The sequence below is a fragment of the Anastrepha ludens genome, chromosome 6 (genome assembly GCF_028408465.1).
Source record: "Anastrepha ludens isolate Willacy chromosome 6, idAnaLude1.1, whole genome shotgun sequence".
NCBI lineage: Eukaryota > Metazoa > Arthropoda > Insecta > Diptera > Tephritidae > Anastrepha > Anastrepha ludens.
Genome location: NC_071502.1, coordinates 23,347,653 through 23,370,801, shown reverse-complemented (window position 1 = coordinate 23,370,801; position 23,149 = coordinate 23,347,653). Strand labels below are relative to the sequence as shown.

General features: G+C 38.2%; 4 protein-coding genes across 4 annotated transcripts; 2 read left to right on the top strand and 2 right to left on the bottom strand.

Annotated features, from left to right (window-relative positions):
* Positions 1 to 212: 212 nt before the first annotated feature.
* On the bottom strand, positions 213 to 3,782 carry LOC128865883 (uncharacterized). Its single transcript, XM_054106273.1, has 3 exons — positions 2,157 to 3,782; positions 519 to 747; positions 213 to 445 (listed from the first exon to the last, which is right to left on the bottom strand). Exons 1-3 carry the CDS (start codon positions 3,780 to 3,782, stop codon positions 213 to 215), a joined length of 2,088 nt encoding a protein of 695 aa, XP_053962248.1.
* Positions 3,783 to 7,044: 3,262 nt separating this feature from the next.
* Positions 7,045 to 8,877, top strand: LOC128865882 (uncharacterized). The gene has a single exon (XM_054106272.1). It carries the CDS (start codon positions 7,045 to 7,047, stop codon positions 8,875 to 8,877), a length of 1,833 nt encoding a protein of 610 aa, XP_053962247.1.
* Positions 8,878 to 12,751: 3,874 nt separating this feature from the next.
* LOC128865881 (uncharacterized) lies at positions 12,752 to 15,847 on the bottom strand. Its single transcript, XM_054106271.1, has 3 exons — positions 14,699 to 15,847; positions 13,058 to 13,286; positions 12,752 to 12,984 (listed from the first exon to the last, which is right to left on the bottom strand). The coding sequence occupies exons 1-3, from the start codon at positions 15,845 to 15,847 to the stop codon at positions 12,752 to 12,754; spliced, it is 1,611 nt and encodes a 536-aa protein (XP_053962246.1).
* A 3,739-nt stretch (positions 15,848 to 19,586) lies between these two features.
* On the top strand, positions 19,587 to 21,419 carry LOC128865877 (uncharacterized). The gene has a single exon (XM_054106268.1). It carries the CDS (start codon positions 19,587 to 19,589, stop codon positions 21,417 to 21,419), a length of 1,833 nt encoding a protein of 610 aa, XP_053962243.1.
* The last annotated feature ends 1,730 nt before the right edge of the window (positions 21,420 to 23,149 follow it).

Here is a 23,149-nt window from a genome sequence, read left to right as displayed (position 1 = left end):
TCAACATTGATTAGCAGTTTTATTTTTATAACAAATATTATTCATCACACAAAATTTCCCATATTACTAAATTTATTTCTCCAATTCAAACGTTCTTCAATTTGATTCCAAAGCTGTGCCAAGTACTGTTGACCGTCACGCTTGAGCTTCTGATGCAAAAGTTCCACCAGAATGCAAAAGCAACTAGTGGCAATACCTGAAGTATATATCCATCAAATGTAATACAGATCGCGCAGTTGTAGCGCCTTATAACCGAGTGGTTCTACAAAATCTTCCAGGCTGAGCTTCCTCGCCTCGACCATTTCGAATAGGCTCATCGCTGCCCAATGATTCCAGAAACCATACGCCTGCATATCCAACAAATAGGCATTGAATGATGCGCGATAAACGCTATTTTCGGCCAAGGGCACCGCCAATAGAGTCTGCCGATGAAACTGCACCTCCTCTGGGATACGAAATAGGCGTTGTGAGAAGTGAAGTTGCTGGCGTGCAACCATTGCCCAGATTAAGACTCTTACGAAGCGTATAGAAATCACGCAACTCGGGTATGATGAAGAAAATGTCTCTGTAGGTACGCATGAAGGACTTGGACATGAACTTTTCCAGCAACTCAAATTCCTCCAGAGATATAGCAATTTGTATGCCACGCATCTTGAGATCGTCGTAAGTGTTGATTTGTTCACCGGATGTCGGACGACTAAAGAAACCATTGAGTTGCGCGCTATAAACGGTACTCCAAATGATACCCTGCAGAAAGATTAGAAAGTAGGGCAGATAAAATTTGTAGTTGCGTTCTTTACGCAATTGAAAGGAGAGTCCAATGACGCCACGAAATATTTTATCGTTGAAGAACACCTCCTTGTAAGGAAACTTGCTGGGCCTGCGCACACTATGAGCTTCATTGGTAATCCAAGTGGAGAGTTTTTTCTGTATATGCTTAAACTTAGAAGCTTAGCTTAGTAAGAAAATTCATTAAGGCGACAAGTTGATTCAGAGAAGACTCAGGAGTGTAAAGGGCGCGCTTTAGTGGTGTCACAATGGAATTACTGTATTCAAGCCTAAGTGTGTCAAATGACAGCCACTCAACCAAAACTAATCTATCCTAGTATTGAATGAGCTATGAATGAGCTATGAAACTGCATGCCCAGAATTAATTTTTTTTATTGGACATTTTGCTGAAGCGGTTGATAATCAACTAAGTTATAGGGCTTTAAGTACGCAAAGGTGCGATAATCCGGCTTTTTTTTTAATATAAACCAAGGTTTTGGAGGTGTTTGTCATATTTAATTTCTTGTGTAATTCGATTTGATGAAAATCGATTATAAAAAATGTAACATCGCTCCCGAAATATATTTCGGTGCCGCAAAGTGTCATTTACCAAACGTTTAATTTCTTATTACTACATCAAATACCCCTTTTTCAAATATGGTAGCTAAACATTGAAAAATACAGGCAATTCTTTTTTTCAATATGTTATTTTTTTATTCTTATCTGCTTCGTTAAACAAAGTGGAATGCTTTTCCAATTTATTGAACGAACTATCAAGGACCTTTCTAAATAAGTTTCTTTAGTATAACGAATGCCTTTTGTCCTTTTACGAGGCTCTAATAGTTGCATGATGCCAGATCAGGCATTGTTCGGAGGCGGCACAGCACCAATGGGAGGAGAAATTTGTTCCAACATCTAATAGAAAATGAATATGCTAATTTTATATTTAAAAAAAAATATATGTATGCATATATATGCCGTCCGTATATATACTCACCTCGCGCCCATGATGTACATGGAAGCCCACTATTTTAAAGCAAATTATTATCCCTCATTTCTATTTGCATTTATTTATTTTGTTTACTACGTTTTGCATACATAGTAGATTCTACAACAATTTTACATACAAACATTGAATTAGAGTGCATTGAAATTAGGTATACCGTACATATAAATATGAGAGATACTGTCTTTACTTTGTAAAATGGACAGTAGTAGACTCAGTTGAACATTTCCCTTATGAGGGAATATCCAGCTCGAAATGACGAAGGTTCCATATAACTCTAAAGTCATTTCCTACCTCTTCGAACTCTCCTCTTCAATCTGCTCTGCTCACCTACAGCCTTCTTTTGTGTTCTTTTGTAAAACCAAACCTCGGCGCAAAATACCAAAACGGATAAGCTCACGCCAAAGCCATACATCCACCACAACCAGTGGAAATGTTCCAAGTCCAATGGTTCATATCCAGCGGGCTTCACTATAGTTCTATTAATTATTTTCGCCACCAACATGTCATCATAGATCTGACGGGTCCACAAATCAGTGAGTCCTATACTTTGTGCCTGATGGATCATATTGTTGAGCGCTTCCTTATAAATGGAGTGCTCTTGCAAAGGTATTGACAGAAGAAGATTTTTTACCACATCAATCTTTTCGCTCACATAGAAGAGTGGTCGTGGTAAATATGATTGATGTCTTGACAACGCCTTCCATAATGCGTCGGCTACTGGATACCCAAATCGTGTATCCAAAGAGGAACGCTGATGTTGCAGTAGCTCGAGGGATGGTTCAATTATGAATTTGTTTTCCATGGTTCCGACGTATTTTAAATCGATAAAAACAGCCACACTACTATATAGTCTTTGACTTACTTTAATTTTTATTTCTGAATTTATAAACTCCTCGAACGTTGTCAAACGGGAGTACTTATGTGGATTGCTGGTTAAATACGATTTAAGACCAGCTGCAATAAATGTGCTCATGAAGATGCCACTGAGCAAGAGAAAAATGTAAATAAAGCGTTTTGTGAATTTCGCCTTAAGATGAACGACCGAGCACGAGGGCTGTCCAATTATACTACGGAGCACAACATTGGTGATAATAATCCAATCAATTGACAGCAAAGGTGTCGAAGTATCAACACCAGGTGTCTTTAAGCTTGAACTTCCGATTCCGGTCACTATGTCGGCAGTATCATTCTTTAATAACGCTAACACATTTGGTACTGGCGTCAAATTATCAATCACCGAATAGGTTAGTGTGCCATTGTTTCGCTTAGCGAATTCACGCAAAAGTTTTGCCACAAACCCAGTAACCTGAAAATGACCAAACTGGTCACGCCACACAATAATCCATGGTTCAACACTCTCGGGAACAAAACGTATGGCGACACCCTTCATGTCTCTTATGCGATCGGGAAAGCAATCCTCCTTTAATGTTTTACATTGGACATGGAACTGAGGAAAGTAGCTAAAAGTATAGAAGTGTCCATCGTCCACATAGTCTCTGTAAATGCTGATCACGTTCAATAAACGCATTTGGGCACAATATTCGAAAAGTAGTTGTTGCTGTTTTTGAAGATCTCCAGGCTTTTTTATCAATTCAGTCTTGTACTCGGTATCCCAGATGAAGAGAATGCGGATATTGCGTTTGTTTTTGAGACAACCGACCATCGCCTCCAATGAATCCGACACAAATTTATTCGGTAAACAACGAATCAATAGGATTTTATCATTGGAGTGGCTGGGCGTGTGCGAGCAAGAGCTGTTTGCTTGCAGTAGCCTAACAGTGCCATAAGAGCTGAGCATTCGAATGGAATCGTCACAGAGGCAATTCTGACTTGAGTTGAAGGCATCGATAATGAGAAATGAGTAGATTTCTCGCTCCAATTGAATTTTGTTTATAATTTGGCTGAGGTTGATGCACGAAGTGCTTGTGAGGTTCCAGTTGCTTGAGAAGTGAGCCACCGATAGTGGTGAGTTGAGAAGAAGTATTGCACTGCTTATTAGCAACATTTTGCCGCAGACTCACACTTTACTCTTTAAGAAGGCTGCTAAGACTATTTTGCTTGTTCGTGTAATTTTACTACCGAAATCCGAAAGCAGGAACATTAGTAGCTAATATGTGAATGCCATAAAATGCCGGAATCGAGGTACATAAAATTACCGTTGTGCAAGATTTTATCATGCTGAAAATGATCGTAATTGAAGTGTCCTCTAATATGTTACGAAAGGAAATATTTTCAATCAACCAAGAATTTTATTGGCTTGAGTATTTATTAGGGTGTTGATGAATGGCTTGAAGCACTAACTGATTGATGAGCCTTATGGAGGGCAAATTAGAAATTTCATTAAGCGTTCATATAGAGTAGAACTGACGTGATTCGATTGCCATTAGTGAGCACTTAAATAGATTTAAGGCGCAAATTGCCGATGCGCTAGAGGCTTCAAACTTCGAATATAGCTCAAGACGGAGTTTCATTTATATATTTAGGTTCATCGAGTCTTCGAAAAGATGTAAGTGATTTCAGTTTTACACTTATTTTTTGTTGTTGTTTTTGTTGCAATAGCATAAACATTCCATATAAATATTTAGGGAATGCTACTTTTATCCCCCCTGGGGTCAATATCAGCCGGACTTCTCGATCTTCGGCTTCGAGTTGCATGGACATGCCAGCGTGTGTGTATTTTTTATACTCCACATTCTTGTAATATCGCCTTGGACATTTTCTCGCGGTTTGACATATGAAAGTAGCCCGTCGATTGCCTTTCCTAGACGCTCTACCACTTCGAATAGCGTGCCGGGATTTGGGGTCGTTGCCAGTGGGGCCGGAGCGCCTTTATCCGAGTTTGGTGTCGCTTTCTGCTGTGGCTGTTAGGTAACGTCGATGTCGAGACGGGATCTTAGTGTCTCCACTATGTCATCGAGCTCATTACTCGAATGAATTGTCATTCTGTTTGTACGGCATTGACCCGCTGCAAGAGTTACTGCTTCCTGTAAGGGCAACCTTCTTGTAACGGCTCTCCGGGTAAAGGCTTCTTCAGATTGGGTATTCAGTTAGCTTACATTGCTTATCATTTCGTGTTGTTTCTTTTGTGGTTTTATTTAGTTTTGTTCATTATGTCCAGTGTTCAGAGCCAGATTTCATACCGAAACTTATGGGGAGTCATTTCAACTCAACCTACGTAGTCACCAAAGACTACGCCCCACCAGGTCTGAATAGGGCTGAGCAGCTTTCTCATATTACAGAGCTACACTGCTCGAGCCGCTTCCAATCCAGTATGTCATAACCAGAATCTTACTAGTATCAATCCTGATGACCCGCGGGCTGCGCTAACATTTTGTAATCAGCCACTCCGTATGTGGAGAATTCTCTCCGAAGCACCAAGGAAAATCTAGATCACGGTGGGAGCAATCGACAGGCGTGGAGATTTTTATCGCAGCTTGCGTCCTTGAAAGCTCCTCTCTTTTTGGAATGCTCCCTTAGAAGGAAAAACCGCCCTGAGGGGCAACTGAGCTCTTCAAACTTGGGGTTTAGTGCCAACGCCTATTTAGTAGGGCTAAACGAGTTACGTCTCCCTCAGGATGGGAGTTTTATAAGATAGAACTAGGAACCTACAAGTCCGAAATTAGGAAGGTTAAGAGGGGCTCTTGGAGAAGGTTCTGTGAAAGCGTGGACGGCTTTCATTAGTCGTCGAAGTTCATACAATTTCTTTTGGTGAGTTTCCCACTCCAATTGAGAGACGAATCAGGATGTTGGGCAATGAAAAACGATGAGAGGCGAGGAGTAGTTCTCTGATGAATTCAGCAGCTTGTAACATCAGCTTGGGAAGCGAACCAATCCTTTTTTGCATCCATGGCTGTTTGCTGCTTAAACGCTGCAAGGCTGGGGCCATTGGCTCCTTCAAGCCCTGCAAATTGCCTGGTTCTGGTGGCCCCATACCTGCCTAACTGCAGAATTATGCCGCTGGTTAACCCCTATTTATGCGAGCTGCGTAGCCAGGGTCTATATACGAAAATTGTGGAGAGCAAAACCGCCACATGTCTTCATACCCAAGGCAGGCAGGAACTCACACATCTTCCCTCAGGATTTCAGGCCAATCAGAATTTCATCTTTCTTGCTAAACCCGCTTGACAGACTGATTGACACGCACATAAGAGGCAAAAATCCTCGGGGGCGTTTGTCGCATCCTCAAGATGCAGAATCTGCCCTGCATAGAATTGTTAAATGTATAGAGAAGCCCCTATATCCCCAGCATTGAGGTGACTTTTAATAATCTCCTCCCTGAGGCAATCACTAAGTCTCTGGATAAACTGGGGATCGGAGCCGAGGTTTATCTACAGAGTGCTTAGCGACAGAATGGTCGCAGCAGAATGGCGTGGTATCTCTCTCCGCCAGCAGATAAGTATGGGGCACTCCTCAAGGCGGTGTTCTCTCACCATATCTCTGGGTAGTCATTGTCAATTACTTGCTAAATGGTTTCGGAGAACGGGTTACAGGTTGATTGCTTACGCGGATAATTCGCACTAATTGTTAGAGGCAAGTGTGTGGATACCATTTACGATTTGATGCAGGTATGTATTATATATCTAAACGCAGACTGCGGCTTGTCGGTAAATCCTCTCAAGATGGAACTCATCTTATTTATCAGGAAATATAAAATATCCAGACATCTACTCCCCTCAATAGGGGCGCTCCGTTGGTGCTTTCTGACAAGGTGAAATACCTGGGTTTAATCCTTGACAGAAGACTTACATGGAAGTCCAACATTGAGGAAAAAAAAAGGAATTCAACAGTCGCTTTGTATGGATGGAAGGGCGCTATTGGAAAAAGATGGGGCCTCTCGCCTAAAGTTGTGACTCTTGACTCTATGATACCATAATACTCGTAAAACCAAATCTGCTGCATGGACAGTTTCGAATGTTTGCATATGCATGTTTGTGTGCGTATTTTCTGCTGTTCTTTGTGAATATTTTACAATCTAAAAGTTGTTGAGCGATGCCTATAAAAACTATTATTATATTATTTTTAGTTAATAGCGCCGAAAATACAATTATATATTTCAAACAATTAGTGTAGAATATGAGAACATAATTAATTGCGTTTTTTTATTCCTTGATTAATGAACAGCTTCATTTAAAGTCAATTAAACTGGTTCTGTCACTGACAGATGTTAGGTCGCACGCTAATCAACGGCTGGGTAGGGCTTGTAAGCACATAAATATTCCCCCAAAAACTGAAATCTTAATTAGTACTAAAATACTCGGCTACAAGAAATGTCGTATCTACTCTTATTGGTGCTGCTCTTTCTGCTCAACACCACCGACTCGGCGCATTTACAACGCATCCAAGACATGACAGTGGATGATCCGTTTCTCGATACGCTACGTCGGGTTTACGAAGAGGATCCCTTTGATACACTTTTTCTATTACAAGCAGCGAACAAAAGTTGTCTATCTATTGACGAACTGTGGAAGCACTTAAAAATACCGTTGATACTCGTCTCCGGCTATCAGGCATCGGAAGACAAGCTTAAGGACCATTTCAACAGTAAAATTCTCACAGTAATCTGCTTGCAAGAACAGCTCAATCTCAAGCTACTCAGCATTATGACCGCCAACTTACAACACAGACGTCAGACTCGCATTATTTTACGCCTCGCAGTCGCAAAACCCTCGTCCGCGCTTCTAACTACCTTACGGAACTACTTGGAAGTTCAGCTTATGTCGAATGTGATTGCGATCTTCAATGATTTCTACACAGAATCACTGATCTATCGGTATTACCCATTTCCTAGTGGACGTTGGATGCCCGAGCCATTGAACAAAACGCAGAGCTACTTTCCTTGTCATTACACTAATCTGCAAGGAAAAACTTTCATTACTCTGCCGGGACAAACTGAGCCACGTACCATGATTTACGAAGACGCCTCAGGTCAACAACATTTGAGTGGCTACATTGGCCGTCTGATGATCGCCTTTGCGGAAAAGTACAATGTCACATTCCAATATTTACATCCGGTCACACCAGGTGCCGGTCTACATTTGAGCGTTCTAAGTGATTATGTCCTGGAAGGTATTTTGGACTTGGCAATCACTTTAAGCGCATCATCTTTTGATGTGCAGACCACCTATCCGTATATGTCGTATACCTTGGAGTCGATTGAATGGTTTATTGTATTGCCATGTCCGCAACCGCTTGAGTATTCGAAAATATACTTGATGGTCGTCACGACCCAAGTCATCACAATTTTAGCGATTTTGGGTTTACTCTTCTCAATTCTGGACAATTTTATAAAGCATAAATTCTACAAAAAGTCAAATGACTTCAATTTGGTCAATGTATTAGTTAATGAAAATATCTTTCGCGGCGTTTTTGGTCTATCTCTACTCATACGGAAACGTCCAATTCTTTCAATGAAAATACTTTACGTTTTTCTATTTATACTCGGCCTCTTCGTTAACAACCTGTATACAGCTTACTTCCAATCGTTGCTCATGAGCCCTCCACTGAAGCCGAGCATTCTTACATTCGATGATATGCGACGCGCCAATTTCAAAGTCATGCTCAACCGCAATGAAATCGAAATTGTCCAACAAGCTATGGGTCCTGCTTTCAATAAAACATTCAAGGATATATTACAACTAGAAGATACCAAAACATTTAAGCGTCATCGTGGTGAGTACGACACAACATATGGCTATAGTATGCCGGAATCAATTTGGCCCATTTTCGAGTTGCAACAACAAACATTCGAAAGAAAAGTATTCTGTTTGGCTCCAACTTTAAAGATTTCTGACCGTATATTGATGAGCATACCCTTGGCTGAGAATTCATACCTAATGGAGCCTTTGAACAAGATGATACTTCGAGTAATCGAAACAGGTCTTTTGGAACAATGGCGCACAATGACTTTCATGGATATGTTGGCAACTGGAAAATTATCGCTCAAGGACAATAGTAGCATCGAGCACTTTCACGATATTCGTGTGGAAGATATGCAGTTGCCGTGGTGCTTACTACTCTGTGGACTTGGTATGAGCAGTGTTGTTTTTATTATGGAAATTTGTGTATTCGAATTGAGAAAGAGGAGGAAGCATGAGAAATGAGGATGAGAGAAAAATTGAGTTGCAATTTGATTTATGTGAGTGAGGGAGTTGGCCCTTGAAATTCATTTGGAAGATAAGGTAAGTATTATGAGTAAATGCTTATACAAATAATAATAAATGAGAATACAAAAATGTAATATTTCCATTTTAGGCAAACTACGCCTTTTATTCAATTCAACGATTTAGCCACAATCACTTACTTAATATAGAAGAGTTCGGACGAAGGAGGATTTTATTTACCCGGCTTGCTTCTTATCTTCTAAAATTTCATTGTGACTTTAATACTTATGAGAAATTTTAAAGTATTTTCCTTGTTAGCTACGTAAATGTCATGTCTTTGGTGTGTGTTTTTCATGTGTCTAAAAAAAATACTACCCAATTTGCTTCATATTTGTAATATATTGCATAGGCGACAAGAAAGGAATGAAATTCTGAATGGGAGCCAATTGATTCGGTAATTTTTACTTTTAAGATTTGTGCTCTAAAATACTTTACTTAACGAAGTAACTTTGAGGTTCTTCAAAAAAAAAAAAATGATTTTTTTCTATTGTATTTTTGCAGGGTTGGGTACGTAATGCTGTATGATACAATATTCTGCTTACAAAATGCTGTATATAAAATTCTGTATTTCAGAATCCTGTAAAAAATATTCTGTATTGCCGAAATGCTGTATTGACGAAATTCTGTATTGACGAAATTTTGTATTCACAAAATTCTGTATTGACGAAATGATGTAAGTAAATGATAAGAAATTCAACAAATTTTATAAAAAAAGTGCGCACTTTTTTTCTTCAGTTTCGATAGAATCCACCGTATTTTTGCATAGAACTTCTTTTCGCGTGGGCGGCCTTCGGCCGTGCTTCAAAAAAATAACCCTCATCAGTCCGACTCCGGCTACGCAATCCACCGTATTTTTGCGTAGAACTCCTTTTCGAGTAGGCGGCCTTCGGCCGCGCTTCAAAAAAATAACCCTCATCAGTCCAACTCCGGCTACGCAATCCACCGTATTTTTGCGTAGAACTCCTTTTCGCGTGGGCGTCCTTCGGCCGCTTCAAAAAAATAACCCTCATCAGTCCAACTCCGGCTACGCAGTCTACCATATTTTTGCGTAGAACTCCTTTTTTCGTTGACTTTTGTCAACACAAAATTTTTCCAATACAGAATTTTGTTAAGAATTTCGTCAGTACAGAGTTTCGTCAGTACAGAATTTCGTCAATACACAATTTTGTCAATACAGAATTTTTTTAAGACAGTACAGAATTTTGTTTTTACAGAATTTTGTAAATACAGAATTCTGTAAATACAGAATTTTGTCACTGCAGAATTTTGTTACGTTAATTTACAGTATTTCGTACGAAAAGAATTTTGATATACAGCATTTTGTAGGGATCCCATTTTTGTATTGTTTTAGTTTTGCAAAAGATTAATAGTTCTTAACATAAAAAATACCTTTTGCACCTAAAAGTGGCAGTCAACAAACTTGTCCTAATTTTTGTTTTATGTATTTTCCAAGAGACGCATTTGAGAAAAAAAGTAAAAACAAGGATACAAGGAAAATCATATTAAAATTATAAGTGTGAAGGTTTATAAGTATGTGGGTTTGTCAGGATTAAAAATATGCCACTTTTAAGACAGTCCTGTTAAAAAAATTGAATTAAATTAATAAATTCAATCAAATATTGCAAAGCAGGTGTCTAACGAAAAATGGATTAATTTCGAAAATATTTTTGTAGAGGGTTGCCACTTGTTTGAAAATTAAATTCAATAAAAAGTAATAAAATAAACTGAATAAACAGTAAGGGAGGTTTGAAACAAGGAAGGAGGTTTGAAAAATCGTAACTTAGTATATTTATTTTGAAAAGGTTGCCACCTGTTCAAAGTTTTAATCAAATTAATAAGTTTGGTCAAATATTACAATGCAGGTGTCTGATGAAAAAGAAGTTTAATTTCGAAAGTAGTTTTGTAGAGGGTTGCCACTTGTTTGAAAATTGGATGCCTGTCAAAAATGTGAATTAAAGTAAATTAATAAGTTCAATCAAATATTCCCAAGCAGGTGTCATATGAAATAAAGTTTAATTTCGAAAATATTTTTGTAGAGGGTTGCCACTTGCTTGTATGATACCTGTTAAAAAAGTTTAATTGAAGTAATAGTTTCAATCGAATATTACGACGCAGGTGTCTAGCGAAACAAGTTTTTAGTTCGAAAATATTTTTGTAGAGGGTTGCCACTTGCTTGAAAAATTAAGTACTTGTAAAAAAGGTGAAGTGAATTAATAAGTTCAGTCAAATATTACAAAGCAGGTGTCTTATGAAAAAAAGTTTAATTTCATAAATATTTTTGTAGGGGGTTGCCACTTGAAAATTTAAGTACTTGTTAAAAAGTTTTTTTATTGTAAACTAATAAGTGCACTCAAATATTACAATACAGGTAAACAAGGATTTAATTTTGACTGTATTTTTGTAGAGCGTTGCCACCTGTTGCAAAAATTAATCACTTATTAAAAAAGTTTAACTAAATGAATAAATTTAACCAAATATTACAATACAGGTAAGCAAAAGTTTAATTTCAAAAATATTTCGATAGAGCGTTGCCACTTGTTTGTATCTGTTAAAAAACTTTAATTAAATCAATAGGTTCAATCAAATATTACAGTGCAGGCTTCTGATGAAAAAAGTTTAATTTCGAATATATTTTTGTAGTGAGTTGCCACTTGTTTGAAAATGTAAGTACTTGTTAAAAAGTATAATTAAAGTAAATGCATAAGTTGAATCAGATATTAAAATGCAAGTGTCCAATGAAAAAAGCTTAATTTCGAAAATATTTCTGTAGAGCGTTGCCACTTGTTTGTACCTGTCAAAAAAGTCGAATTAAATGAATAAGTTCAATCAAATACACAGGTAAGCAAAAGACTAATTGCGAAAGTATTTTTGAGAGAGTTCCCACCTGTTTGAAATTTAAATTAAGTAAAAAGTAATAAAATAAGCCGAATATAATAATGGGGGTATCAAATATTATCATATAACATATTCTTGAATAGGCTGCCCCCTGTTTAAAACTTAAATTCAATAAATTAATATTACAAAAATAATTCAGTATCGGTGTCAATTCAAAGAAATTTAAGAAAGCTTACTTCAGCAAGTATTTTTGCAGACGGTTGCCACTTGTGTTGTTATTTCAATATTATGAAGATATTTTTGAATAGTGTTGCCGTATCTTAAAAACTAAGTTCATTAAGACGAGCGTACGAATGAATACTATTCGGAGGTCCTCAAAAGCTTTCCTTGTATTATGTGTAAAAAATGGCATTACAATAATGTGTGTATGTATGTATGTATACGGAGCAATTACGAAGTTGCCATATTCACTCATAGTCATTTGAACATTTAGTCATTACAAAAGACGTAAGCGTGGAATTAAACTGGTTTCTTTTCTATTCTTCTTGAAAAATAAATCTCAAAATTAAAAATTTTTATTTATTTATTTTCAGTTTACTTTTTATTATTTTTATTATTTTATTTATTTTTATTACACTCAAGCCTACAAATAAACCGAATTCTCAGAAAAATTTTACATAAATATGTGTAAAATACTTGGATCACTTGAATCGTTTTGCTTTAAAGAGATTAGTTTTGAAAGTTCATAATTTAAGTGAAGTCTTCTTTCAACATTGATTAGCAGTTTTATTTTTATAACAAATATTATACATCACACAAAATTTCCCATATTACTAAATTTATTTCTCCAATTCAAACGTTCTTCAATTTGATTCCAAAGCTGTGCCAAGTACTGTTGACCGTCACGCTTGAGCTTCTGATGCAAAAGTTCCACCAGAATGCAAAAGCAACTAGTGGCAATACCTGAAGTATATATCCATCAAATGTAATACAGATCGCGCAGTTGTAGCGCCTTATAACCGAGTGGTTCTACAAAATCTTCCAGGCTGAGCTTCCTCGCCTCGACCATTTCGAATAGGCTCATCGCTGCCCAATGATTCCAGAAACCATACGCCTGCATATCCAACAAATAGGCATTGAATGATGCGCGATAAACGCTATTTTCGGCCAAGGGCACCGCCAATAGAGTCTGCCGATGAAACTGCACCTCCTCTGGGATACGAAATAGGCGTTGTGAGAAGTGAAGTTGCTGGCGTGCAACCATTGCCCAGATTAAGACTCTTACGAAGCGTATAGAAATCACGCAACTCGGGTATGATGAAGAAAATGTCTCTGTAGGTACGCATGAAGGACTTGGACATGAACTTTTCCAGCAACTCAAATTCCTCCAGAGGTATAGCAATTTGTATGCCACGCATCTTGAGATCGTCGTAAGTGTTGATTTGTTCACCGGATGTCGGACGACTAAAGAAACCATTGAGTTGCGCGCTATAAACGGTACTCCAAATGATACCCTGCAGAAAGATTAGAAAGTAGGGCAGATAAAATTTGTAGTTGCGTTCTTTACGCAATTGAAAGGAGAGTCCAATGACGCCACGAAATATTTTATCGTTGAAGAACACCTCCTTGTAAGGAAACTTGCTGGGCCTGCGCACACTATGAGCTTCATTGGTAATCCAAGTGGAGAGTTTTTTCTGTATATGCTTAAACTTAGAAGCTTAGCTTAGTAAGAAAATTCATTAAGGCGACAAGTTGATTCAGAGAAGACTCAGGAGTGTAAAGGGCGCGCTTTAGTGGTGTCACAATGGAATTACTGTATTCAAGCCTAAGTGTGTCAAATGACAGCCACTCAACCAAAACTAATCTATCCTAGTATTGAATGAGCTATGAATGAGCTATGAAACTGCATGCCCAGAATTAATTTTTTTTATTGGACATTTTGCTGAAGCGGTTGATAATCAACTAAGTTATAGGGCTTTAAGTACGCAAAGGTGCGATAATCCGGCTTTTTTTTTAATATAAACCAAGGTTTTGGAGGTGTTTGTCATATTTAATTTCTTGTGTAATTCGATTTGATGAAAATCGATTATAAAAAATGTAACATCGCTCCCGAAATATATTTCGGTGCCGCAAAGTGTCATTTACCAAACGTTTAATTTCTTATTACTACATCAAATACCCCCTTTTTCAAATATGGTGGCTAAACATAGAGAAATACGGGCAATTATTTTTTTCAATTATTTTTATTTGGTATTCACCCTCTGCTTCGTTAAACAAAGTGGAATGCTTTTCCAATTTATTGAACGAACTATCAAGGACCTTTCTAAATAAGTTTCTTTAGTATAACGAATGCCTTTTGTCCTTTTACGAGGCTCTAATAGTTGCATGATGCCAGATCAGGCATTGTTCGGAGGCGGCACAGCACCAATGGGAGGAGAAATTTGTTCCAACATCTAATAGAAAATGAATATGCTAATTTTATATTTAAAAAAAAATATATGTATGCATATATATGCCGTCCGTATATATACTCACCTCGCGCCCATGATGTACATGGAAGCCCACTATTTTAAAGCAAATTATTATCCCTCATTTCTATTTGCATTTATTTATTTTGTTTACTACGTTTTGCATACATAGTAGATTCTACAACAATTTTACATACAAACATTGAATTAGAGTGCATTGAAATTAGGTATACCGTACATATAAATATGAGAGATACTGTCTTTACTTTGTAAAATGGACAGTAGTAGACTCAGTTGAACATTTCCCTTATGAGGGAATATCCAGCTCGAAATGACGAAGGTTCCATATAACTCTAAAGTCATTTCCTACCTCTTCGAACTCTCCTCTTCAATCTGCTCTGCTCACCTACAGCCTTCTTTTGTGTTCTTTTGTAAAACCAAACCTCGGCGCAAAATACCAAAACGGATAAGCTCACGCCAAAGCCATACATCCACCACAACCAGTGGAAATGTTCCAAGTCCAATGGTTCATATCCAGCGGGCTTCACTATAGTTCTATTAATTATTTTCGCCACCAACATGTCATCATAGATCTGACGGGTCCACAAATCAGTGAGTCCTATACTTTGTGCCTGATGGATCATATTGTTGAGCGCTTCCTTATAAATGGAGTGCTCTTGCAAAGGTATTGACAGAAGAAGATTTTTTACCACATCAATCTTTTCGCTCACATAGAAGAGTGGTCGTGGTAAATACGATTGATGTCTTGACAACGCCTTCCATAATGCGTCGGCTACTGGATACCCAAATCGTGTATCCAAAGAGGAACGCTGATGTTGCAGTAGCTCGAGGGATGGTTCAATTATGAATTTGTTTTCCATGGTTCCGACGTATTTTAAATCGATAAAAACAGCCACACTACTATATAGTCTTTGACTTACTTTAATTTTTATTTCTGAATTTATAAACTCCTCGAACGTTGTCAAACGGGAGTACTTATGTGGATTGCTGGTTAAATACGATTTAAGACCAGCTGCAATAAATGTGCTCATGAAGATGCCACTGAGCAAGAGAAAAATGTAAATAAAGCGTTTTGTGAATTTCGCCTTAAGATGAACGACCGAGCACGAGGGCTGTCCAATTATACTACGGAGCACAACATTGGTGATAATAATCCAATCAATTGACAGCAAAGGTGTCGAAGTATCAACACCAGGTGTCTTTAAGCTTGAACTTCCGATTCCGGTCACTATGTCGGCAGTATCATTCTTTAATAACGCTAACACATTTGGTACTGGCGTCAAATTATCAATCACCGAATAGGTTAGTGTGCCATTGTTTCGCTTAGCGAATTCACGCAAAAGTTTTGCCACAAACCCAGTAACCTGAAAATGACCAAACTGGTCACGCCACACAATAATCCATGGTTCAACACTCTCGGGAACAAAACGTATGGCGACACCCTTCATGTCTCTTATGCGATCGGGAAAGCAATCCTCCTTTAATGTTTTACATTGGACATGGAACTGAGGAAAGTAGCTAAAAGTATAGAAGTGTCCATCGTCCACATAGTCTCTGTAAATGCTGATCACGTTCAATAAACGCATTTGGGCACACTATTCGAAAAGTAGTTGTTGCTGTTTTTGAAGATCTCCAGGCTTTTTTATCAATTCAGTCTTGTACTCGGTATCCCAGATGAAGAGAATGCGGATATTGCGTTTGTTTTTGAGACAACCGACCATCGCCTCCAATGAATCCGACACAAATTTATTCGGTAAACAACGAATCAATAGGATTTTATCATTGGAGTGGCTGGGCGTGTGCGAGCAAGAGCTGTTTGCTTGCAGTAGCCTAACAGTGCCATAAGAGCTGAGCATTCGAATGGAATCGTCACAGAGGCAATTCTGACTTGAGTTGAAGGCATCGATAATGAGAAATGAGTAGATTTCTCGCTCCAATTGAATTTTGTTTATAATTTGGCTGAGGTTGATGCACGAAGTGCTTGTGAGGTTCCAGTTGCTTGAGAAGTGAGCCACCGACAGTGGAGAGTTGAGAAGAAGTATTGCACTGCTTATTAGCAACATTTTGCCGCAGACTCACACTTTACTCTTTAAGAAGGCTGCTAAGACTATTTTGCTTGTTCGTGTAATTTTACTACCGAAATCCGAAAGCAGGAACATTAGTAGCTAATATGTGAATGCCATAAAATGCCGGAATCGAGGTACATAAAATTACCGTTGTGCAAGATTTTATCATGCTGAAAATGATCGTAATTGAAGTGTCCTCTAATATGTTACGAAAGGAAATATTTTCAATCAACCAAGAATTTTATTGGCTTGAGTATTTATTAGGGTGTTGATGAATGGCTTGAAGCACTAACTGATTGATGAGCCTTATGGAGGGCAAATTAGAAATTTCATTAAGCGTTCATATAGAGTAGAACTGACGTGATTCGATTGCCATTAGTGAGCACTTAAATAGATTTAAGGCGCAAATTGCCGATGCGCTAGAGGCTTCAAACTTCGAATATAGCTCAAGACGGAGTTTCATTTATATATTTAGGTTCATCGAGTCTTCGAAAAGATGTAAGTGATTTCAGTTTTACACTTATTTTTTGTTGTTGTTTTTGTTGCAATAGCATAAACATTCCATATAAATATTTAGGGAATGCTACTTTTATCCCCCCTGGGGTCAATATCAGCCGGACTTCTCGATCTTCGGCTTCGAGTTGCATGGACATGCCAGCGTGTGTGTATTTTTTATACTCCACATTCTTGTAATATCGCCTTGGACATTTTCTCGCGGTTTGACATATGAAAGTAGCCCGTCGATTGCCTTTCCTAGACGCTCTACCACTTCGAATAGCGTGCCGGGATTTGGGGTCGTTGCCAGTGGGGCCGGAGCGCCTTTATCCGAGTTTGGTGTCGCTTTCTGCTGTGGCTGTTAGGTAACGTCGATGTCGAGACGGGATCTTAGTGTCTCCACTATGTCATCGAGCTCATTACTCGAATGAATTGTCATTCTGTTTGTACGGCATTGACCCGCTGCAAGAGTTACTGCTTCCTGTAAGGGCAACCTTCTTGTAACGGCTCTCCGGGTAAAGGCTTCTTCAGATTGGGTATTCAGTTAGCTTACATTGCTTATCATTTCGTGTTGTTTCTTTTGTGGTTTTATTTAGTTTTGTTCATTATGTCCAGTGTTCAGAGCCAGATTTCATACCGAAACTTATGGGGAGTCATTTCAACTCAACCTACGTAGTCACCAAAGACTACGCCCCACCAGGTCTGAATAGGGCTGAGCAGCTTTCTCATATTACAGAGCTACACTGCTCGAGCCGCTTCCAATCCAGTATGTCATAACCAGAATCTTACTAGTATCAATCCTGATGACCCGCGGGCTGCGCTAACATTTTGTAATCAGCCACTCCGTATGTGGAGAATTCTCTCCGAAGCACCAAGGAAAATCTAGATCACGGTGGGAGCAATCGACAGGCGTAGAGATTTTTATCGCAGCTTGCGTCCTTGAAAGCTCCTCTCTTTTTGGAATGCTCCCTTAGAAGGAAAAACCGCCCTGAGGGGCAACTGAGCTCTTCAAACTTGGGGTTTAGTGCCAACGCCTATTTAGTAGGGCTAAACGAGTTACGTCTCCCTCAGGATGGGAGTTTTATAAGATAGAACTAGGAACCTACAAGTCCGAAATTAGGAAGGTTAAGAGGGGCTCTTGGAGAAGGTTCTGTGAAAGCGTGGACGGCTTTCATTAGTCGTCGAAGTTCATACAATTTCTTTTGGTGAGTTTCCCACTCCAATTGAGAGACGAATCAGGATGTTGGGCAATGAAAAACGATGAGAGGCGAGGAGTAGTTCTCTGATGAATTCAGCAGCTTGTAACATCAGCTTGGGAAGCGAACCAATCCTTTTTTGCATCCATGGCTGTTTGCTGCTTAAACGCTGCAAGGCTGGGGCCATTGGCTCCTTCAAGCCCTGCAAATTGCCTGGTTCTGGTGGCCCCATACCTGCCTAACTGCAGAATTATGCCGCTGGTTAACCCCTATTTATGCGAGCTGCGTAGCCAGGGTCTATATACGAAAATTGTGGAGAGCAAAACCGCCACATGTCTTCATACCCAAGGCAGGCAGGAACTCACACATCTTCCCTCAGGATTTCAGGCCAATCAGAATTTCATCTTTCTTGCTAAACCCGCTTGACAGACTGATTGACACGCACATAAGAGGCAAAAATCCTCGGGGGCGTTTGTCGCATCCTCAAGATGCAGAATCTGCCCTGCATAGAATTGTTAAATGTATAGAGAAGCCCCTATATCCCCAGCATTGAGGTGACTTTTAATAATCTCCTCCCTGAGGCAATCACTAAGTCTCTGGATAAACTGGGGATCGGAGCCGAGGTTTATCTACAGAGTGCTTAGCGACAGAATGGTCGCAGCAGAATGGCGTGGTATCTCTCTCCGCCAGCAGATAAGTATGGGGCACTCCTCAAGGCGGTGTTCTCTCACCATATCTCTGGGTAGTCATTGTCAATTACTTGCTAAATGGTTTCGGAGAACGGGTTACAGGTTGATTGCTTACGCGGATAATTCGCACTAATTGTTAGAGGCAAGTGTGTGGATACCATTTACGATTTGATGCAGGTATGTATTATATATCTAAACGCAGACTGCGGCTTGTCGGTAAATCCTCTCAAGATGGAACTCATCTTATTTATCAGGAAATATAAAATATCCAGACATCTACTCCCCTCAATAGGGGCGCTCCGTTGGTGCTTTCTGACAAGGTGAAATACCTGGGTTTAATCCTTGACAGAAGACTTACATGGAAGTCCAACATTGAGGAAAAAAAAAGGAATTCAACAGTCGCTTTGTATGGATGGAAGGGCGCTATTGGAAAAAGATGGGGCCTCTCGCCTAAAGTTGTGACTCTTGACTCTATGATACCATAATACTCGTAAAACCAAATCTGCTGCATGGACAGTTTCGAATGTTTGCATATGCATGTTTGTGTGCGTATTTTCTGCTGTTCTTTGTGAATATTTTACAATCTAAAAGTTGTTGAGCGATGCCTATAAAAACTATTATTATATTATTTTTAGTTAATAGCGCCGAAAATACAATTATATATTTCAAACAATTAGTGTAGAATATGAGAACATAATTAATTGCGTTTTTTTATTCCTTGATTAATGAACAGCTTCATTTAAAGTCAATTAAACTGGTTCTGTCACTGACAGATGTTAGGTCGCACGCTAATCAACGGCTGGGTAGGGCTTGTAAGCACATAAATATTCCCCCAAAAACTGAAATCTTAATTAGTACTAAAATACTCGGCTACAAGAAATGTCGTATCTACTCTTATTGGTGCTGCTCTTTCTGCTCAACACCACCGACTCGGCGCATTTACAACGCATCCAAGACATGACAGTGGATGATCCGTTTCTCGATACGCTACGTCGGGTTTACGAAGAGGATCCCTTTGATACACTTTTTCTATTACAAGCAGCGAACAAAAGTTGTCTATCTATTGACGAACTGTGGAAGCACTTAAAAATACCGTTGATACTCGTCTCCGGCTATCAGGCATCGGAAGACAAGCTTAAGGACCATTTCAACAGTAAAATTCTCACAGTAATCTGCTTGCAAGAACAGCTCAATCTCAAGCTACTCAGCATTATGACCGCCAACTTACAACACAGACGTCAGACTCGCATTATTTTACGCCTCGCAGTCGCAAAACCCTCGTCCGCGCTTCTAACTACCTTACGGAACTACTTGGAAGTTCAGCTTATGTCGAATGTGATTGCGATCTTCAATGATTTCTACACAGAATCACTGATCTATCGGTATTACCCATTTCCTAGTGGACGTTGGATGCCCGAGCCATTGAACAAAACGCAGAGCTACTTTCCTTGTCATTACACTAATCTGCAAGGAAAAACTTTCATTACTCTGCCGGGACAAACTGAGCCACGTACCATGATTTACGAAGACGCCTCAGGTCAACAACATTTGAGTGGCTACATTGGCCGTCTGATGATCGCCTTTGCGGAAAAGTACAATGTCACATTCCAATATTTACATCCGGTCACACCAGGTGCCGGTCTACATTTGAGCGTTCTAAGTGATTATGTCCTGGAAGGTATTTTGGACTTGGCAATCACTTTAAGCGCATCATCTTTTGATGTGCAGACCACCTATCCGTATATGTCGTATACCTTGGAGTCGATTGAATGGTTTATTGTATTGCCATGTCCGCAACCGCTTGAGTATTCGAAAATATACTTGATGGTCGTCACGACCCAAGTCATCACAATTTTAGCGATTTTGGGTTTACTCTTCTCAATTCTGGACAATTTTATAAAGCATAAATTCTACAAAAAGTCAAATGACTTCAATTTGGTCAATGTATTAGTTAATGAAAATATCTTTCGCGGCGTTTTTGGTCTATCTCTACTCATACGGAAACGTCCAATTCTTTCAATGAAAATACTTTACGCTTTTCTATTTATACTCGGCCTCTTCGTTAACAACCTGTATCCAGCTTACTTCCAATCGTTGCTCATGAGCCCTCCACTGAAGCCGAGAATTCTTACATTCGATGATATGCGACGCGCTAATTTCAAAGTCATGCTCAACCGCAATGAAATCGAAATTGTCCAACAAGCTATGGGTCCTGCTTTCAATAAAACATTCAAGGATATATTACAACTAGAAGATACCAAAACATTTAAGCGTCATCGTGGTGAGTACGACACAACATATGGCTATAGTATGCCGGAATCAATTTGGCCCATTTTCGAGTTGCAACAACAAACATTCGAAAGAAAAGTATTCTGTTTGGCTCCAACTTTAAAGATTTCTGACCGTATATTGATGAGCATACCCTTGGCTGAGAATTCATACCTAATGGAGCCTTTGAACAAGATGATACTTCGAGTAATCGAAACAGGTCTTTTGGAACAATGGCGCACAATGACTTTCATGGATATGTTGGCAACTGGGAAATTATCGCTCAAGGACAATAGTAGCATCGAGCACTTTCACGATATTCGTGTGGAAGATATGCAGTTGCCGTGGTGCTTACTACTCTGTGGACTTGGTATGAGCAGTGTTGTTTTTATTATGGAAATTTGTGTATTCGAATTGAGAAAGAGGAGGAAGCATGAGAAATGAGGATGAGAGAAAAATTGAGTTGCAATTTGATTTATGTGAGTGAGGGAGTTGGCCCTTGAAATTCATTTGGAAGATAAGGTAAGTATTATGAGTAAATGCTTATACAAATAATAATAAATGAGAATACAAAAATGTAATATTTCCATTTTAGGCAAACGATACCTTTTATTCAATTCAACGATTTAGCCACAATCACTTACTTAGAAGAGTTCGGACGAAGGAGAATTTTATTTACCCGGCTTGCTTCTTATTTTCTAAAATTTCATTGTGACTTTAATACTTATGAGACATTTTAAAGTAGTTTCTTTGTTAGTTGCATAAATGTCATATCTTTGGTGTGTGTTTTTCATGTATATAAAAAAATACTACCCAAATTGCTTCATATTTGTAATATATTGCATAGGCGACAAGAAAGGAATGAAACTCTGAATGGGAGCCAATTGATTCGGTAATTTTTACTTTTAAGATTTGTGCTCTAAAATACCTTACTTAACGAAGTATATTAACTTTGAGGTTCTTCAAAAAAAAAAAATGATTTTTTTCTATTGTATTTTTGCTTTGTTTTAGTTTTGCAAAATAATTATAGTTGTTAACATAAAAAATACCTTTTGCACCTAAAAGTGGCAGTCAACAAATTTGTCCTAATTTTTGCTTTATGTATTTTCTAAAAGACGCATTTGAAGAAAAAATAAAAACAAGCATACAAGGAAAATCATATTAAAATTATAAGTGTGAAGGTTTATAAGTATGTGGGTTTGTCAGGATTAAAAATATGCCACTTTTAAGACAGTCCTGTTAAAAAAATTGAATTAAATTAATAAATTCAATCAAATATTGCAAAGCAGGTGTCTAACGAAAAATGGATTAATTTCGAAAATATTTTTGTAGAGGGTTGCCACTTGTTTGAAAAATAAATTCAATAAAAAGTAATAAAATAAACTGAATAAACAGTATGGGAGGTTTGAAAGAAGGAAGGAGGTTTGCAAAATATTAACTAAGAATATATTTTTGAAAAGGTTGCCACCTGTTGAAAGTGTTAATTGAATTAATAAGTTCAATCAAATATTACAATGTAGGTGCCTGATGAAAACAAGGTTTAATTTCGAAAATAGTTTTGTTGAGTGTTGCCACTTGTTTGAAAATTGGATGCCTGTCAAACATTTTAATTGAAGTAATTAATAAGTTCAATCAAATATTCCCAGTCTTAAGAAATAAAGTTTTTAGTTCGCAAAATATTTTTGTAGAGGGTTGCCACTTGCTTGTCCCTGTTAAAAAAGTTGAATTGAATTAATAAATTCAATAAAATATTACAATGCAAGTGTCTAACGAAAAGATTTTTAAGTTCGAAAATAATTTTGTAGAGGGTTGCCACTTGTTTGAAAAATTATATTCAAGAAAAAGTGAGAAAATAAACTGAATACACAGTATGGGAGGTTTGAAACAAGGAAAGGGGTTTGAAAAATCTTAACTTAGTACATATATATTTTTGAAAAGAGGCCACCTGTTCAAAGTTTTAATTCAATTAATAAGTTTGGTCAAATATTACAACGCAGGTGTCTAGGAAAAAAAGTTTTTAGTTCGAAAATATTTTTGTAGAGGATTGACACTTGTTTGAAAAATTAAGTACTTGTGAATTAATAAGTTCAGTCAAATATTACAAGGCAAGTGACTTATGAAATAAAGTTTAATTTGAAAAATATTTTTGTAGAGGGTTGCCACGTGAAAATTTA

What these genes read in the sequence shown, in the direction of transcription:
- LOC128865883 (XM_054106273.1), bottom strand. Translation starts at nt 3,782, where the DNA reads ATGTTGCTAATAAGCAGTGCAATACTTCTTCTCAACTCACCACTATCG. An exon ending in GCGTGAGCTTATCCGTTTTG is followed by an intron (nt 748 to 2,156) that starts GTATTTTGCGCC and finishes ATCTTTCTGCAG; the next exon opens with GGTATCATTTGGAGTACCGT. An exon ending in GCGTGATTTCTATACGCTTC is followed by an intron (nt 446 to 518) that starts GTAAGAGTCTTA and finishes TTCGTATCCCAG; the next exon opens with AGGAGGTGCAGTTTCATCGG.
- LOC128865882 (XM_054106272.1), top strand. Translation starts at nt 7,045, where the DNA reads ATGTCGTATCTACTCTTATTGGTGCTGCTCTTTCTGCTCAACACCACC.
- LOC128865881 (XM_054106271.1), bottom strand. Translation starts at nt 15,847, where the DNA reads ATGCGTTTATTGAACGTGATCAGCATTTACAGAGACTATGTGGACGAT. An exon ending in GCGTGAGCTTATCCGTTTTG is followed by an intron (nt 13,287 to 14,698) that starts GTATTTTGCGCC and finishes ATCTTTCTGCAG; the next exon opens with GGTATCATTTGGAGTACCGT. An exon ending in GCGTGATTTCTATACGCTTC is followed by an intron (nt 12,985 to 13,057) that starts GTAAGAGTCTTA and finishes TTCGTATCCCAG; the next exon opens with AGGAGGTGCAGTTTCATCGG.
- LOC128865877 (XM_054106268.1), top strand. Translation starts at nt 19,587, where the DNA reads ATGTCGTATCTACTCTTATTGGTGCTGCTCTTTCTGCTCAACACCACC.